Genomic DNA, 16,658 nt, shown 5'->3' on the forward strand with positions numbered 1-16,658 from the left:
TGTAGAGAGTACGGAGTACGCGTGGCGTGTGCCACGATTACGGCGACGACGAGGTGCTCAAGCCCAGCACTCAACGGGTGGGTCAACGGGTGGCCCAAGACCAAGAGCAGGAGATACGGGTTCTTGACCCTCGTCCTCGGCGCGGTGTGTGTACTGCTGGCAGCTTTCAAGAGATGAACAAGGCTCGGAAGTAGTGCACTTTAATCTTTATGGTACGTCTTACCTAAAATAATATGACAGTGCGCAAATCTCTGAGAATAAATAAATAAACAAAGAGCTGGACAAATGCCAAATTCCAAATCGCAAACATAGAAACATGGCCATGGTGTACTGCATGCTATCTTGTCCATCCAATGGCCATGGTGGTGGTGGTGGCATCTTCTCGCCTACGTTTGTGTGCTTTGAGCATACGCCGCCCCGCTCGGGGGAGATCGAGCGGGAGGAGGAAGCGTTTGTTTTGATGTCAGGATCGCTTGTGTGATGGTGTATATTGTGCAACATGGTGGCCTAAATGGGAGAGCGAGAGGATGACATCCTAGCTATACGTTTGTCGTGTGGCTGTGGGTGAAGGAAATAACGTAAAAACTAAAATTCTCCGCAAAAGCTGAGTCTGTCCCCGCCCACCTTCCACCCGAGCCGCATCCTCTCCTCGGTGAGCGTCTCGAGAAGCAGGAGAAGCCTCGCCTCCTCGGCCTTCTTCGCCGCCTCGGCTGCGTCTGCCTGCGACAGCGCCTCGGCACCCTCCTCGGGCTCCTGCGACGACCCAGCAGCCCCGCCCGCCCCGCTGCCCTTCTTCTTCTTCTTCTTCTTGCCCTTCTTGCCCTTGGCGCGCTTCCGCCTCGACCTGCGCCAGCAGCTCCTTTGCATGCCGCGCCGCCTCCTTCTCCTCCGCCGCCCCTCTGCGCCGCCCTCTCCGCCGCTCCCGCCGCCCACGCCGCCTCCGCCAGCGCCTTCTACGCCGCGATCTCAGCCGCCGCATGATCCGCGAGGGCGCGCACGCACTCGGTGTGGCCCTGCTTCTTGGCCGGGCAACTCTGGCAGTTCCATGACCACACGTCCAGACGGACGCACACATGCGTAAACAAAGGACGGACGTTGCGCGACACATGCGTGAGAACAAAAGATAGGACATGTTGCGCCGCACCGACGACGTTCATACCCGGACAGGGTGCTCTTGATCCGCGAGCGCGGGAGCGGAGAGATGCTCGAGCGGAGACGCGCGCGGAGTTTTCTCTTCTCTCAATGTCTGTTGATAACAAAGGTGCAATGATTACGGATCTAGGACCCGAATCCGATGAAACTTGAAAGGTTACCACACTGGTCACTCTCACTGCAACACACGACACACCGCACCCGGGGGTTCGGATTCTGCTCAGGTGTGACATTCGAGCTGTGGCGGGTCCATGCCACTGCATGTAGGGCCCTCCGCAGCTCAAACATCGCGTCAATGAAGCAGCACTGCGCGGCGAACAGTCACGCTGCCCGCCGACAGCTTACAGCGCGCGGGGTCTGGCTAGGGACCGAGCCGGGAGGGAGCCGCCAGTGGAACTGATCAGTCATTTAACAATGAGCAACCCGTTCATGCCCGCCCCACGGTGGGGCTCGCAATAGTAGCGGTACGTGCCTGCAGTGTCGAACTTCTTGGAGAAGGTTGCGCCTTCATCCCCAAGCTCTTCTCCATCATCCATCGAGATCGACTCGACATCGACGCCATTGGGGATGGCTTCCTCGTCGAACTTGACGTTGTGTGGGCCGCCCTTGTTGTTGACCCATGTGACAGTGTCGCCCTTATTGATAGTGATTTCATAGGGGACGAAGACGAGCTGACCGGAGTCCGCTCCCATCTTCACGGTTTTGGTCTCAGCTTTTTCGCCAGGCGCTGCAGCCATCGAGAGGCCCGCCCGCGGCAAGACCAGCAGCACGGGCGCTGAACGGGGCCGGAGCCAAGGCGCGCGTGGCCAGCGTACCGACCAGCGCCCCCCCGCCGAAAGCGGCGGTGACGACGAGAAGCAGTGCCCTGCGGCTGCCGCTCTCGGCCTCCATCATGGCCCCCGAAGATGGGATGCCCGAAGATGCGGACCTCATGCGGACGGCCGAACCTGTCGCGCCGTACAACTGTAATCCCGCCCGAACTAAACTCTCGAAGTTTACGATCAACCCTGATTCCAATTACGAGTATTGCACGCATTCTCCCTTCGCAGGAATTCTTGGGATTACAAAAACGGCTCTCCCAGTACTTTTAGCTTAGTGAGAAAAGGGACAGGGGTCTCTCTCTCTCTCTCTCTCTCTCTCTCTCTCTCTCTCTCTCTCTCTCTCTCTCTCTCTCTCTCTCTCCCCCCCCCCCAAAGTCGAACCGTCTCTCTTTGTACATACATACATCTATCGGGATAGCCCCGGTATCGAAGCCTCTCGAGCTTGCTTGATAGGTCGGCCTCGCCCCGCAAAATAACCCTCCATCCACGGAATTCCATCCACGTGGCAATCAATCTCCCGCGTGCCGAATCGCAATCGGCACGAGAGGGGGTATCCGCGGGTCGGGCGGGGGGGGGGGCCGCTCCCTCCTGGATGAGGATTCTAGTTCTTCCCTCCATAAGATAAGTAAGGCCACCTCGAATGTGCATAAGAGGTGGTCATTGAGAGGGGAGACCTAGGGACCTAGCTAGAGACTGAGGGGGTTGGAGGTTATTTATTTTGTCTGGCCGAGGTGCTTGTGCGAAAAATACAGCGCGCAAAAAAACTACTACGACTACTACTCTTCACACTTCACACTCCCGTGTTTGTTTTTGTATTTGCTTCCAGGCGAGGGCATCGCCGAGGGTGGGCCCACTGCGCACTGGGCCCGGGCTCCTAGCCGGAGATAGCGGGTCTGTTGCCACTCACTGCACACTGGCTGGCAGCCCCTCCCAGATAGCGAGATGGGTAGGTATCGAAGATAGGTAGGTAGGTTGGTCTTGTTTGGCCCAAAAGGGCCCTACAACAGGTGGGTACCCCCTATTTTCGCCTTTTTGCGCAGCGGCGCCGCCAGGCGCCCGCCGCCCGCCCCGGCGGTGAGCGACGCGTAGCGAGCGAATCTTTTTTCACTTCGCTGCGCGGCGTGGGGATAGGTAGGTAGGTAGGTAGGTAGGTAGGTGAAGAATGGACACCAACGCGGTATTAGGAGCGCGCCCATCCGGCCAGGAGCCAGAACCCTGCCTCGCTGCCACAACCACAACCGCGTCCAACGATTGGCTCGACTCTTTCAGACTTCCCTACCTCACCCTCGCCGTCGCCGTTTCCGGCCGGTTCGCGTCGGCGGGCACATTCCCACGACCGACGTCTACCGCGAGGCGGAGAAGCGGTGGCGCCACTCGCTCCAGGAGCCCGGCGAGGAACTAATCGACTTTGAGCTCGCCGACGATCGAGTCCGCCGGGTGGATGTGGCGGCCGACGCGCCCGACTGGCTGCGCGGAGCTGTACGCGTTGTGTGGTGTCGACGGCTTCCGCTTCCTTCGCTGCCCGTTCTTCTCGCCAGAGGAGGAGCTCCGCTGGAGCCACGCCGCCCTCGCCGCATGGACGGAGCCCGAGGCGAGCGAGTCCAACCTCGACCTGACGCACGCCGGCGAGCGGGGCGCGCTGTGGGCGCAGCACGAGGCGGCGCCGTCCTCGTCGGCGCTGCGGCACCTGAGCTGGGTCACGCTCGGCTACCACTACCAGTGGAGCGAGAGGCGGTACGATGAGGCGAGGCGCTCCCCCTTCCCGCCGGCGCTCGGCGCGCTAGGTGCTCGCATGCACACCACGGCCCGCAGATGAGCCTGTCGCTCTTAACATGCACCGCGCTCACGCACACACGCACACGCACACGCACGCACACACACGCGCCGCAAGCACCGTGTCACAGCCATGCCCAGTGGTTGAGTGGACCACGCACGTCTAGGCGCGGACCTCGGCCGCGCCGTCGGCCAGCCGCTGCGTCCCGAGGCTGCGATCGTCAACTACTACGCGCCTCGCTCCTCGATGGGAGGGCATTGCGACGACGCCGAGCCGTGCCAGGACGCGCCGATCGTCTCGCTCTCCTTTGGCACGCGGCGCCCTTGCCCCTCCCGCCCTGCCGCCCTCCTGCCCGGCCCTCGCCTCCTGTCCCGCTCCAGCTCCGCCGAGGTCGCACACGCCCGCGTGTGAGCCCCTCCAGGCCTCTCCGCCACCTTCCTGCTCGGAGGGCCCTCCCGACACGCCGCGCCGCTGGCGATGCGGGTCCCGCTCGGGCGACGTGGTGGTGCAGGGCGGCGCCTCGCGCGGCTGCTACCACGGTGTCGCGCGCGTCCTGCGAGGCACCGCGCCCGCTCGCTTGCGCGAGGCGGCCAGCGCCGGCGGCGGCGGCGGAGGCGGCGACGACTTGCGGGGCGTGGCAGAGTGGCTCGAGCGCGGCCGTATCAACATCAACGTGCGGCAGGTCGGGCTGGAGGCCGGGTAGGACGAGGATCCGGATGCAGCGGCGGCAGTGTTGGCCGGCGGCCGCCGGTGTCGGGACGATGGGTGATTAGCCGAGCGGAGTGAGGCTCTCTTCTCTTCTTTTTCGTTCGCGTGCACGCGGTGTGCGGCTGCGGGCTCTCTGCCCTGTGTGTGGCTGTGCTGACATTTTCACATTACAGTTTACACATACGTATTCCACACGTCACGTGCATATGCACACCAGCCAGCAACAACAACTATGCCATCATCTACACCAAAAGCAGTGGGAAGCCTCCTCGTCCGCCTTCTTCCTGACTGCCGCCTCGTGCGAACCACCGCCTCCGGTGAGCTTGTCATCGATTTCCACGCTCGCGTGGCACGGTGATCCCTGCGGAGCGTACCGTCCGCATGGTCGCGACGCGGCCCCAACCGGGGCGGCATGACCGATGTTTTTGAACTTCGATGGGCGGCCGTAGACAGCTTGCGCCTTCTCTTCAGGCGGCGCCGGACCATCATTCGTCAGAGCGTTCAGGTCGCCCGAGGAAAATTCGACGGGCAGCGGAGCGCCGGCAGCCTGCCTGCAGCCGCTAGCGAGCACCACGAAGGCGCAAAGCCTGACGGCGGTGTGTGGCATGGAAGAGGATGTCGATCGACTGTGAGGCCTGCAAGGCCAACGAGGCGTCTCAAGGGAGAAATTTGCGTCACATCGGGCGATATCGCCAACCGCGCGCTCGCGGCTGTCGCCGCCGCCTGCGTGCCCGGCGCGAAGGCTGTCGACTTGTGCAACATCGGGGACGCGTACATCAACGAGGCTGTTTCCAAGATCTACAACCAGAAGAAGGAGGGCAAGAAGCTGGTTGGTGGAGAAGGGTGTGGCGTTTCCGACGTGTGTGTCCGTCAACAACTGCGTGGGCCACTACTCGCCGCTGACGTCAGAGGACAAGGTGGTGCTCGAGGATGGCGATATGGTCAAGATTGACCTGGGCGTGCACGTCGACGGCTACGTTGCCGTCGTCGCGCACACTGTGCTGGTGGGCGAGCAGGACGTGTCGGGGCGCAAGGGCGACGTGCTCATGGCGGCGTGGACGGCGGGCGAGGTGGCGCAGCGTATGCTCAAGGATGGAGCCACTAACAACGACATCTCCCAGGCGATTGCCAAGGTGGCGGAGAGCTACCAGTGCTCACCCGTCGAGGGTGTGCTCTCTCATCAGATGAAGAAGCATGTGATTGACGCGAACAAGAAGATCATCAACAAGATCACGCCGGAGCAGCAGGTGCCTAAGGCCACCATAACCAAGAACGACGTCTTCGCGATCGACGTCGTCATGAGCACCGGCGAGGGCAAGCCGAAGCAGGTGCGCTCCGCGGAGCCTCGCCTGCCTCCTTGCACGTCTCCTCGGCACGTGGCCTTCGGCTCGGCTCGAGTGGGTGCCTGCACGCGATGCGTGCGCCCTGCTGACCGCGACTGACCCACGTGCGGTGTGCGCTCGTGCCCGCCAGCTGGAGGATCGGACCACCGTCTTCAAGCGCAACGTGGAGGTGAGGACATACTCGCTGAAGATGAAGGCGTCGCGCGCCTTCTTCTCAGAGGTCAACCAGCGCTTCCCGACGATGCCGTTCACGCTGCGCGCGGGCAACGAGAGGGAGTGGCGCATGGGTGTCACCGAGTGCGTGAAGCACGACCTCTTCATCGAGTGCGTCTCCCGCCCCGTGACCGTTGCCACGTGCTGTCACCCGCTCCAGCATGCATGCCATGGCTCACCATCGGCGCTTGCGCTTGCTGGTCGCGATGCCTGCAGGTACCCCGTGCTGTACGAGAAGAAGGAGGAGTTCGTCGCGCAGTACAAATTCACAGCGCTGCTGCTTCCGTCCAACAAGACGGCGCGCATCACCTCGGGGCCTGCGCCGACGGCGACGAGCGAGCACTCTGTGCAGGACGCTGAGCTTGTCGAGCTGCTGGCACAATCAACCGAAGACAAGAAGAAGGCGAAGAAGTAGAATAAGAAGAAGGGCGGTGGCGAAGGGGCGGTCGACGTCGAGTGAGGCGCCCACGCGGGGCTGACGATTGCGCGTGGGCTGCGCACGCCAACGGTTGTGGATCTTCTGTGATGTGGCGCATGAGTCTGGTAGCCATGTCGCTATCGCGTGGGGCGAGGTGGCCTCCGTGAGACTGGGGAGCTCCTTTGCGGCGCACCTCTCTCGAGCCTCGTCTTCCCGGCAAGCCAAGTCGTTGATGGGCCAGCATTCGCTTTGCGCATGCTGGTGGTGCATCGCACGTGGTGAGACCCCGACAATCGTGAACGTGCCATATCGCATCGCGTGCATGTCTGCTGACCAGGGGCACATGTCGCCTTGGAGGTGAAAGGGCCGGGTGCATGGCCGGGTCTCCACCCGGTCACCACACCGCTTTTTCCCCAGGGCAAAGGTGGACACGTCCTGTGGTCGTGCGATGCCCCTCTGCGAGCCGCCGTTCACGGCGTCATTCCACACGCTCCCTTCTCGTTCTTAGATACACGTGATATCGTAGATAAGTTGTAGGATCCGCCTTTGAAGTTTCTTATTTTCCGAGTTGGGATTCCACCGTGCACCGCGCTGCGAGCCTGTCGTGTCCCTTGTCAGGAGCAGGAGAGCCCACCTGTCCCCCTGATCGTCCTTCCAAAATCCTGCTCGTGCAGGTGTGGATGGACCCTGTCCTCCTCCCCTATCCCTCGTTTGGGTTGTCTGTTTTCTTTCTTTCTTTCTTTCTTACTTTCCGGGGTTCCAGGGCACCCGCCGCCCCCGCGCGCGCCCCGGCCGGGAGAAAGAAAGGGGAGTGACAGTTTGGGACGGCGACAGACGAGAACCTCGCACTCCATGTGCGAGAACGCAGAGAGAATTTTACCTCTGGGCCGGCGCGGGGGCCCCAGAGGGTGTCCATGCGGGGGGGGGGGGGGGTCCCATGCGCCATGGCCCGCCGCACGCCGGGTTTTTCGGTGTTTTTTTAGCGATTTTTTACTTGTTTCCATGGGAATTCGGCGTACTTGCGGCCATGCTATCACGCCTTGCGACATCCTTTCGGCACTGCTGACCGTGCCCTAGACCGTGCCATGCTGCACAATTGATCACCTGCGTAGCTCGCGGCCTTAGTAAATAGTATCAAGCATTCAGTGACGACCTGATCGTACGGCCAGTAGGAAGGTGTCCTTCCATCCTACCCAATAAACACAGCTGTGAGATCGGTAAAAAGGAACAGGTCCCCTCCAAGTGCTCCAAGTGCCGCTCCAGTGCTTTGAGCTCGTTGAATTCGTTCTTTTGAGAGGGCTGTCGATTTATGTTTTTTCGGTTGTTGCATGTTGGCCAGAGAGAAGCTCTTGTTGGCAAATCAAGACACATGCAGGGTTCTTTGTCAGTCAGTGTACTCTTAGCTTGAGCACTTGAGCACTGGATAGGGTCAATTCCGCGTGGTACGGGACCCCTCGATCGTCTCGCCCTCCCTCACTGGAGTGTTCATTGGGTGGGGTCATAACAAACAGGTACAAAAAAATTAGATATTCTTACCTTCTTGCCCCCCTCCGAGACTGGAGACAGAACCCACCCGTACACAGGAGAGATGGGACTGCGTCCCGCCCCCGCTTGCCCTGACTGCACAGGATAGCGTGCCCCAATTGGCGACACATAGCGGGGGACACTGCGCAAGGAGGGGGTGCGTCGCCTTTCTTTGTCCTCTCGAGGGAATGTTCTCTCGACGCCCATGGCCTTTTTCTGAGGTTTCGTACTAATGACGTCCTTCTTGGCACTTCGGGCGTCGGTTGTGCGTATCTGTAATATTCCCCCGGTGATGTGTTACGGGTATCGGTCGCTGAGTGGACGCTATCTCTAACCATTTGATCTACGTTTGCCGACTTCGGCCGTCGGCCTCTCGATGGTCGAGTGGCTTCCGGATCGAATCGGCGACTATGACCCTTATAATTTTTTTCACACCTGAGCGGGCCCAATTTTGCTCAGATGCACCTCCGAATTCGAAATCGCGTCCTCACGCTTAGCGCTTGGTGTGCGTCCGTTTTTCGTCACGGGTACAAGCTAAGTTTAACAAACAGGTACAGGATCGAGGTGCACGCTGCCGAAGCAGTGTCGTCCCCCCCTCTCCCCGACGGCGATGGCGGTGTGACCGATCGAGCTACAAGAGGAGCTTGATCAGCAGGATCCGGGATAGTCTGGCGCACTACCTCACTGGGCCTGAGACCGCCGCGACAGCATCCCATCACCCCTCCGGGTTTGTGTGGGGTCGAACCACTCCTAGCTAGTTAGCTTGGGAGAAAGCAAGCAGAAAGGGGAGAGAGAGGGAGGGAGGAAGGTGTGTTCTCTAGGTAGCCCCCCTTTGGGGCCCTACCTGCCCGGCGGGAGAGTTCGGAAGCGAGCTTTGCACGGCGGTCGAGGAGCCGTCCGACCGTCCGTGGTTCACCCTCCCCTTCGCGATGTGAGGAGCGACACCCGCGATGCGTGGCATTCGGGCGTCAAACGATGTCGTGTGCGGTATGGCGGGGGGGGGTCCGCAAGCCGGGGTCGTCCTCCACAGAATGCGGCGGCCTCGAGTCCTCGAGAGTTCGCCGTATTTAAAACATCCATGTCGACGGAGAGCCGTAAACGCGTAAGCCGAGCAACCAAGCCGTAACCAATTCGGTATTCGCTATTTTCGGTCTCACCAAATCTAATGTTCGAACCACAACGAGGGGCGAGCGGGCGAGAGATGGGAGACACCCCGAACAAACACGGCGCACTCCGCATACACACACACAAGACACGTTCATTCACACACATGCAACAGACACGAATAACATTCAAACTAGCAACACAAACAAAATAATAAAACTCGGTGTCGAACACCGCTCGGACCGCGCTCAACAGAGATAACAGAGAGATGTCTACGCGTGCGTGGGGGCGAGCTCTCGCATCAAAGCCCTCGCACGCTCGGGGTCGGAGAGCACCTCGTCCGGCGACATCACCGTAGCGAGGTGAGGCACAAGCGCGAGCACCCCCTGGCACAGCATTTTCGCCGTGATGCCGAGCTGCATCCTCTCCTCTCCGAGCTTCGCGAGAAGTTCCCTCTCCTTCTCGGTCTTTGCCGCCTCGTCTGCGGATGCCCTCGGCGCCTCGGTGCGCGTCGCGCCGCCGGAAGAGCGCAGCCCATCGGCAGTCTCCTTCGCTGGCGCCTCGCGCTCCTCCGACGCAGCCTCAGGCTCCTGCGATGGCCCAGCGAGGCTGCCGCCTGAGGGCTGCATGTCACCGCACCGACCGCGGCGGACGACGGCCGATGCGTGGGCGAGCGCCGTCGCAAGGTCGACGGGGATAAGCTGGTCATCGTCCAGGATCTCGAGGAGCCAGGAGGCAAGTGAGGACGTGCTGGCGCCGAGGAGCAGCGAGTCAAGCGAGTCGAGGCGGGCGGGTGAGCCCATGCCCGTGGCGGAGTCGGTGCCGCAGGATGAGGTTGTGGCGGAGGCTGTGTCGAGGGAGGCAGTGCCGCCGAGGAGCAGCGAGTCAAGCGAGTCGAGGCGGGCGGGTGCCGATACACATCGGTCTTGCCGCTGCCAGCCGGGGGCGCCGAATGGCAGCGAGGCGAGGTTGGGGGGCAGCGATGTCATCACGGTAGTCGGCGTGGAGAAGTCGTTGTGTGGCTCCTCGGGCGAGCAAGGGACCGCAAAGGCGCAAGGCACGAGCGATACACATCGGTCTTGCCGCTGCCAGCCGGGGGCGCCGAATGGCAGCGAGGCGAGGTTGGGGGGCAGCGATGTCATCACGGTAGTCGGCGTGGAGAAGTCGTTGTGTGGCTCCTCGGGCGAGCAAGGGACCGCAAAGGCGCAAGGCACGAGCGATACACATCGGTCTTGCCGCTGCCAGCCGGGGGCGCCGAATGGCAGCGGAGCGAGGTTGGGCAGCGATGTCATCACGGTGGTTGGCGTGGAGAAGTCGTTGTGTGGCTCCTCGGGCGAGCAAGGGGCCGCAAAGGCGCAAGGCACAAGCGTCCGCATGACGCGAAAGCTAATCTGGTCACTCGCGGCGCTGGGTAGCGGGACGAGGCCGTAGAGGACGCCGAGGCAGTCGTCTTTCAGAATCACGAGCGTTGGGCCGTTGCAGTCCCGCGTCTGGTTGGCGACGCGGTACGGCGGCCAGCCCCACGCGTCAATGGCCTTGTTCCAAAATCCGCCGGCGTGGCAATTCGCGGGCATGCAAATCCCGGTCGGCACTCGCACTCGGCCCGCAGGCACAGTCACGCCTCGCAATCGGCAGCGGGTGCAGAACTTGTCTCTGAAGCTCCCTCCGCTCTTTCCCGTCGGCCTCTCGCAGGCGCTGCCCGATAATACGGCGCCCCAGCAGAGGCTCGCCTCAAGGTGAGCGGCCATGGTAGTAGCTGCCCCCCCGGGGGCCGACAACCACAGCTGTGCCTGTCCGAGGGGTGTTCATTTAGCTAGCCCCCCCCCACAGACGGCCCGGCCGACGGCGTTGCGGCTGCCGGCACCGCCACCATGCCCGCCCCCCCCACCACCGCCTCCGCCCCCGCTGCTGGAGCGGCCGCTGGGTCGAGGAGCCGCCGCTGGGGCTCCACACCAGGCGGTGCGGCCGCCAGTGCCGCCACCGTTTCCGCCACCCACACACTACCACCTCCACCCCCGCCGCTGGAACGGCTGCAGGGTCGAGGGGCCGCCCCAGCGGCTCCACACCAGGCGTTACGGCCGCGAGGGCCGCCACCGTACCCGCCACCCCTGCCGCCGCCTCCACCCCCGCCGCCGGCGGGGCCGCCACCGTATGGACCCGCCCGGAATAACCTGGGGGATCCGGAACCGCCCCGCCGGAGGCTGGAGTACCCGGGAGGAGGAGCTGGGGGAGGGGAGTTGCCGCAATACGATAACGGGCCCGCCGGCGAGCCGGAAGGCCGACGCTGGAGGGCCCCAGGGGGGGCTTGGGGTCAGTTGTCGGAGGAGGCGAGAGATGAGCTGACGCGGCCTCTGCGAGTGGAGACAAGGTCGGGCAGAGGGGACGAGACGGCGGCGGGGCCACAGCCAAAAAAGGCTAGGAGGGGAGGTCGGGCCCCGCGCCCGTCGGACAACCATCGGAGAGCGAACAGGAGGGTGAGCCCGGGGGAGAGGGGAGCCCCCCCCGGAGTGGAAGACGAGGACCCCGCGAGAAGGGGGCCCTGAGCGGTGATGTCGTGTGGGAATGTGTGTCATGTTCGTGTCTGGTGTCCATTATAGCTCCGAGTAGAGGGGGCGGTCTGCTGCTAGGGGAAACCTGGAGCGCGGAGCTAACCCTCGGAGACCCGTGTTTACTTTACGGCCCTTTCCCTGCGAACGCGCACCCCCCCTAGGGGTCAGGGGGCTCTCTAGCCCGTAGCCCGATGCCGATCATCCGGCCCGCTGGGTGCGCTTCTTAGCTCCCCGGCCCTGGATGTGAGGTTGATGACTGCACTCCAAGTGCTCCAAGTGGTATCTAGAAGCTCGAGTACCTGGTAGCTGCGACAACTGGGGTGTTCTCTCGAAGTTCTCGAGGTGGATATCCTTTGGCCGCGTTGGGTAGCGAGGATTGGTGTGACGCGATCCACGCAGGCGTGTTTTCTGGCGGCCGACCGTCAGTGCACGGAGTTGCCCCTTCTCCGACTGCCCCGGCTAGTTCACGAGTCGCGGGAGTGACCCCATGCGTCAAACCCGAGACCTAGCGCGGGTGGGTTGGAGGGGGCTCGCTGCAAGGAGGGGCTGTGTAAGAAGCCGATCCCCGTAGTCCGCCCTACTCCTCCCCATCGGGCCGCATAAGCGGCCACGCCTCGCAGATTCGTTCTCGCGCCTGGGTCAGGCGCGCGGGGCATCCCCCGGGTCGCTCGACCAGCGATCCGAAGAGTGGCCGCTATGCGAAGGAAAGAGCGGGGCCCTCGGGGTACGCCTCGTCCGGCCCCCTCTGAGGGGGGAAGGGAATTGCGGGGTCCCCACGGGCGCCTCTCTTCGCACTTCGGCCCTCCCACCACGGGTGTGGTCTTGGTCTTGGTATCGACAGCGCATCGCGCCAAGGTGACGGACGATGGATCTTCAGATCCCGGTTTCCTGCGAGACAGCAACCAAAACGGCGTTCTCATGTCGGTGGAATCCCACCGACCGGCCAGGAGCGGAAAGCCCAAAGAGAACACAAACGGCACCATAAGCAAAGGCTCTCTCTGGACGGGGGTACAACTGCACCACACAAGACGCCGAGCACAAAAGAATAACAAGACAGTGACTCAGGCAGTCTCTGAGGGAGGGTGTAGAGGATGTAGAGTGTAGAGCGCTGTAGAGCTGTAGAGATGTAGAGCGCTCTGGAACGCTGTAGAGCTGTAGAGCTCTACATCCGGCGGGGGACGATGTGAGTCGCCTGTAGAGCGATGTAGAGCGCGATTTTGCTGTAGAGTTTGTTGTAGAGGCTCTACAGCCAAACCGCCGGGAAGGCAGTGACTCAAAGAGGTCGAGCCGCGCTAATGGGTTGTCTCCGAGCTTACTGGAGCTCTGATGGACGGCCCTGACTATCCCTGACACACAGAGAGTCACTCTGACGACACACAACACACCCTATATAACTGCGTCATGACCAGCCTGCCATGCGTCGCCGGTGCCGCATTCGTCGCAGTGCTTCTTTAGCAGGCGGTGGACTGTCGGCTGCGAGGACGGTCGCATTTGCGTGAGGCGAGGCGAGCATTTAGACGCGTTGCATGCGCCATGACTCGCGCCAGCGCGTGCGGGAGCTCCTGGCTGAGCGTTGAGTCCAGGCGAGTTGCGCTGGCCACGATCGCTACGCCGAGCCGAGCTGACGCGCCGAGGCGCCGGCCAGTCGCAGCCGTGAGGCATGCCATAGCAGCAGAGGCACCTCCTACCCATTGGGCAGACAGAAGGCCAGGGCAGCACTGGCAAGTGCAACGCGCCTCATGTCGGAGAGCGACCGTGCCTCGTTCGACGCTTATGATGTAGAGTTTGTTGTAGAGATTTCACGTTGTAGAGCGCCTCTACATCGCTCTACAACGGAGGCGCCTCGTCACGCGGCGGATGTAGAGCTCTACAGCTCTACAGCGCTCCAGAGCGCTCTACCATCTCTACATACAGCTCTACAGCGCTCTACACTCTACATCCTCTACACCCTCCCTCAAGGGCAGTCTCGCTCGGGCGGATGAGTCAGAACATACTAAGAGCACCTAAAGGAGCAAGGCATACAGCTGTGAAGTGGTCTCTCTCCACTGACATGGGGGTACCTGCGAGAGGAGCTGCTGTGGTCGCGGGAGAGCCGCTGCGCAGCTGTGTATGTGAATGTGTGTGTGTGCGCGCCCCTCGTCGCACGTCGCGGGCGGAGTGTGCACGAAGCACGCACTACTTCTCATCTGACTGACTGTCGTCGCGGTCTGTCCGTTCTCGACTTGGTCCGTCCGTGCGTGAGCCCGGGGTTGTGCCTTTGTGAGCACCCTCACTCACAGCAGAAGAATTTTACAACAAATCCCCTGGCGAGTAGAGGCCCCGCCCACCCGGGGTACCCCTCCGACCGCGGGCTCTCTCCGACAGACACACACACACACACACACACACACACACACACACACACACACACACACACACACACACACACACACACACACACACACACACACACACACACACACACACACACACACACACACACACACACACACACACAAACTCACAAGACACTCAGCCAGCTGGGCTGCCACACATCCCGAGTGAGCGTACGGCACTACGCCACTCAGGGCCACGCCCGGCCCCTGTCGCCACCCCCAGCACCCACGGTGCCAAGGGCACAAAACAGCTCCCTATCACGACAGTGCAGAAAGAAACCCCAAAAGCAGGACAGAGCCACCCCGGCGGGCGCAGCCTGCTGATCAACGCGCGGCGCAGCGGCACCGTGCATGAAATTCAATCTTGACGCCTATCTACGACGGATCGGGCTACCGTGTCCGTCTCAGGAGCGGATCTATCAGGACGGCCATCGACTACTGTGTGACATCACAGCTGCGCATTCTCGGTGAGGCCCAGCCCATCGGGCTGAATGTGTCGCCATGCAGTAGCACGCGCCCCCGCCCCCCCCGCCCCGACTTTGCCTCCAATGCGGGCAGGCTGATGCGGGACAGCGTGGTGCACCGCCGCCCACTTCACGGCAGACACGCCCTGCTTGTCGTGCAGGGCTATCCCATTTGAGAACCTCGACATTGTGCTTCGGCGCGGCTTCATCTCCCTCGAATGCGAGGACCTCGAGAGGAAGCTGGTAGCGGGCGGCCGCGGCGGATACTGTTTTGAGAACAACCTTCTGCTCTGCCTCGCGCTCCGCTCTCTCGGCTTTGGCGCGACGCCAATGCTTGCACGGGTGCAATCCGCAGCGGCGGGGGACGCGCTGCTTGCCCGGCCCTCATCTCACGTTTGACACCGGCGCAGGTCCGTTGGAACACGCCCCCGGACGAGCCGCAGCCGTTTGGCCACCTCGTGCTGGTGGTTTCACTCCCTCGGATGCCCACGGCGGCCGCCGCCACGCTTGCCGCCGACCCGAGCTCCGCAGGATGGCTCACGATGCAGGCTGGCCGGTGCGACACATTCCTTGTCGACGTCGGCTTCGCAGGTTCGACGACCTCGCACTAAGTGAAACCGGAGTGGGGATAGCGCCTGGGTTGGGTCAGGGGGACTCGTTCTTGCGCTCAGCCAACCTTCGCCTCCCCGACACCGCCGCTGCAGGCACAAACTCGATTGCTCCGGTGGCTGCCGCGAGTGCAGAGGTGCAGCGGCTGCCAGAGGGTAACTTCAGGCTACTGCCAGAGCCCGCCGGCACCGGCAGCGCTGACTCCGGCGCACAGCCGTCCTGCCAGCTGCAGCTGCCGCCGCTGAGAGCCGCGCAGTTTGCACTGCAGCGGCAGGTGCGAGGATGCTGGCGCGACCTGTATGTGGTGCGGAACGAGCCGGCTTGCGACGCCGACATTGCCCAGGCCAACTGGTACAACTGCACCCACCCTGACGCGCGTTTTGTCTCCTCCTTCTTCGTCTCGCGCGTGGGCGGCGACGAGCGGCACCACATCGTCAATGGCGCCCACTGCTGCGGCCGCCAGAGAGACAGGCGGCCGCACCTGCGTCGGCTAACGAGGATCTTGCTCTTTACTAGGTTCATACATCTACCGACACAAAGACGGCATCGTGCTGCCCTCAATCCACCCCGAGATCCCGAGACGGGGCCGAGCGCTGGGCCTCAAAAATAGGCACGCTCGAGGAGGAGGAGCTAACCACGCGGCTACGCCTGCTGCGACTGCTCACTACGGTCTTTGGCATCCGGCTGCCAGAGGAGACGATCGGCATCGACCGATTTCTGGAGCCGGCGACCGACGCAGACTGAGACACGTGTTCCCAGGCCAGGTTGACGTGTTCCCAGGTTGACATGTGCAGGTTGACGATACGCAACACACATGAGGGGCCGTTTCGCGTTTCCCGCCTTTCCCCGATTTGCCATTTTCCGTTCCCCCCCGAGGCCGAGCCCCGTTAGCGTTACGACCAGTTTTGCATGCAAAGGTCTTGGACCAACCGCCCCAGTCCGATCTCAAGAATTCCTCACCTCGCGCCTCACTAATCGTGGGCTGTACGATACACGCGCGCTCGTGCCGCTGCGCGCTGGCGGCTAGAGCTGTTTAACATTAACTTTGGGCCTAACAGTTGCGCTAGTGTTGGCTGAAATCCTTAACGTTGTTCAAGTGTTCACCCCAGCCCATGCTGTTACTGTTTGTTACTGTTGTTACTGCTGTTCAGCGGCCAGCAAGCAGAAAACGGCAAAAAACCCGGGTAAAACCCGAAAATACCTGGGTTTTCCCGGGTATTTCGGGTATTACCCGCACTGGACGCTGGAGGTCGTCGTGGGTCACTGCCAGGCCTTCCTTATTGTTGTTCAGCCGGCCTAACGTTAGCTACTGTTGTTGGGGAGCCCCACTGTTGTTCTGTTGTTACTGTTAACACTAGCAACACTGTTCAGCTCCCAACGACCAACGTTAAACAGCTCTACTGGCGGCCGCGCCCGGCCGTCACGACTTTCGTTTCTTTGGCAAGTCTTTGCGCGGCGGGTGGGTCTACAAGGTGTGTGGACCGTGAGTTGACCAGGGGTTGTGCGCCGGGCCCTCCTGCTCGGCTCCAGCGAGTAGACAAGTGTTGTCATCAACAGAGGAGAAGGATATGACCTCAGGGCTGATGTGACCAAGCGCTGGTGGG

The 16,658-nt window shown here is 62.1% G+C and overlaps 5 protein-coding genes across 5 annotated transcripts; 3 read left to right on the forward strand and 2 right to left on the reverse strand.

Annotated features, from left to right (window-relative positions):
* Positions 1-1,556: 1,556 nt before the first annotated feature.
* EMIHUDRAFT_65950 (hypothetical protein) lies at positions 1,557-1,889 on the reverse strand (the record flags this gene model as incomplete). The annotated part of the gene is made up of 1 exon (XM_005769770.1): positions 1,557-1,889. One exon carries the CDS (start codon positions 1,887-1,889, stop codon positions 1,557-1,559), a length of 333 nt encoding a protein of 110 aa, XP_005769827.1.
* A 1,437-nt stretch (positions 1,890-3,326) lies between these two features.
* EMIHUDRAFT_355877 (hypothetical protein) lies at positions 3,327-4,516 on the forward strand (the record flags this gene model as incomplete). The annotated part of the gene is made up of 5 exons (XM_005769771.1): positions 3,327-3,416; positions 3,451-3,757; positions 3,914-4,041; positions 4,169-4,420; positions 4,451-4,516. Coding segments are annotated over 5 exons (843 nt in total), but the record flags the coding sequence as incomplete, so codon positions are not given.
* Positions 4,517-4,867: 351 nt separating this feature from the next.
* Positions 4,868-6,426, forward strand: EMIHUDRAFT_65943 (proliferation-associated protein 2G4; the record flags this gene model as incomplete). The annotated part of the gene is given in 4 exon segments (XM_005769772.1): positions 4,868-5,284; positions 5,298-5,783; positions 5,929-6,122; positions 6,228-6,426. The coding sequence occupies 4 exon segments, from the start codon at positions 4,868-4,870 to the stop codon at positions 6,424-6,426; spliced, it is 1,296 nt and encodes a 431-aa protein (XP_005769829.1).
* A 2,903-nt stretch (positions 6,427-9,329) lies between these two features.
* EMIHUDRAFT_355879 (hypothetical protein) lies at positions 9,330-9,842 on the reverse strand (the record flags this gene model as incomplete). Its single annotated transcript, XM_005769773.1, has 1 exon — positions 9,330-9,842. A coding segment is annotated over one exon (513 nt), but the record flags the coding sequence as incomplete, so codon positions are not given.
* A 4,490-nt stretch (positions 9,843-14,332) lies between these two features.
* EMIHUDRAFT_451400 (hypothetical protein) lies at positions 14,333-15,967 on the forward strand (the record flags this gene model as incomplete). Its single annotated transcript, XM_005769774.1, has 5 exons — positions 14,333-14,448; positions 14,607-14,787; positions 14,856-15,036; positions 15,150-15,597; positions 15,665-15,967. The coding sequence occupies 5 exons, from the start codon at positions 14,333-14,335 to the stop codon at positions 15,837-15,839; spliced, it is 1,101 nt and encodes a 366-aa protein (XP_005769831.1). The 3' UTR covers positions 15,840-15,967.
* Positions 15,968-16,658: the final 691 nt, after the last annotated feature.

This window comes from Emiliania huxleyi, assembly GCF_000372725.1.
Source record: "Emiliania huxleyi CCMP1516 unplaced genomic scaffold EMIHUscaffold_41, whole genome shotgun sequence".
NCBI classification, from domain to species: domain Eukaryota; phylum Haptophyta; order Isochrysidales; family Noelaerhabdaceae; genus Emiliania; species Emiliania huxleyi.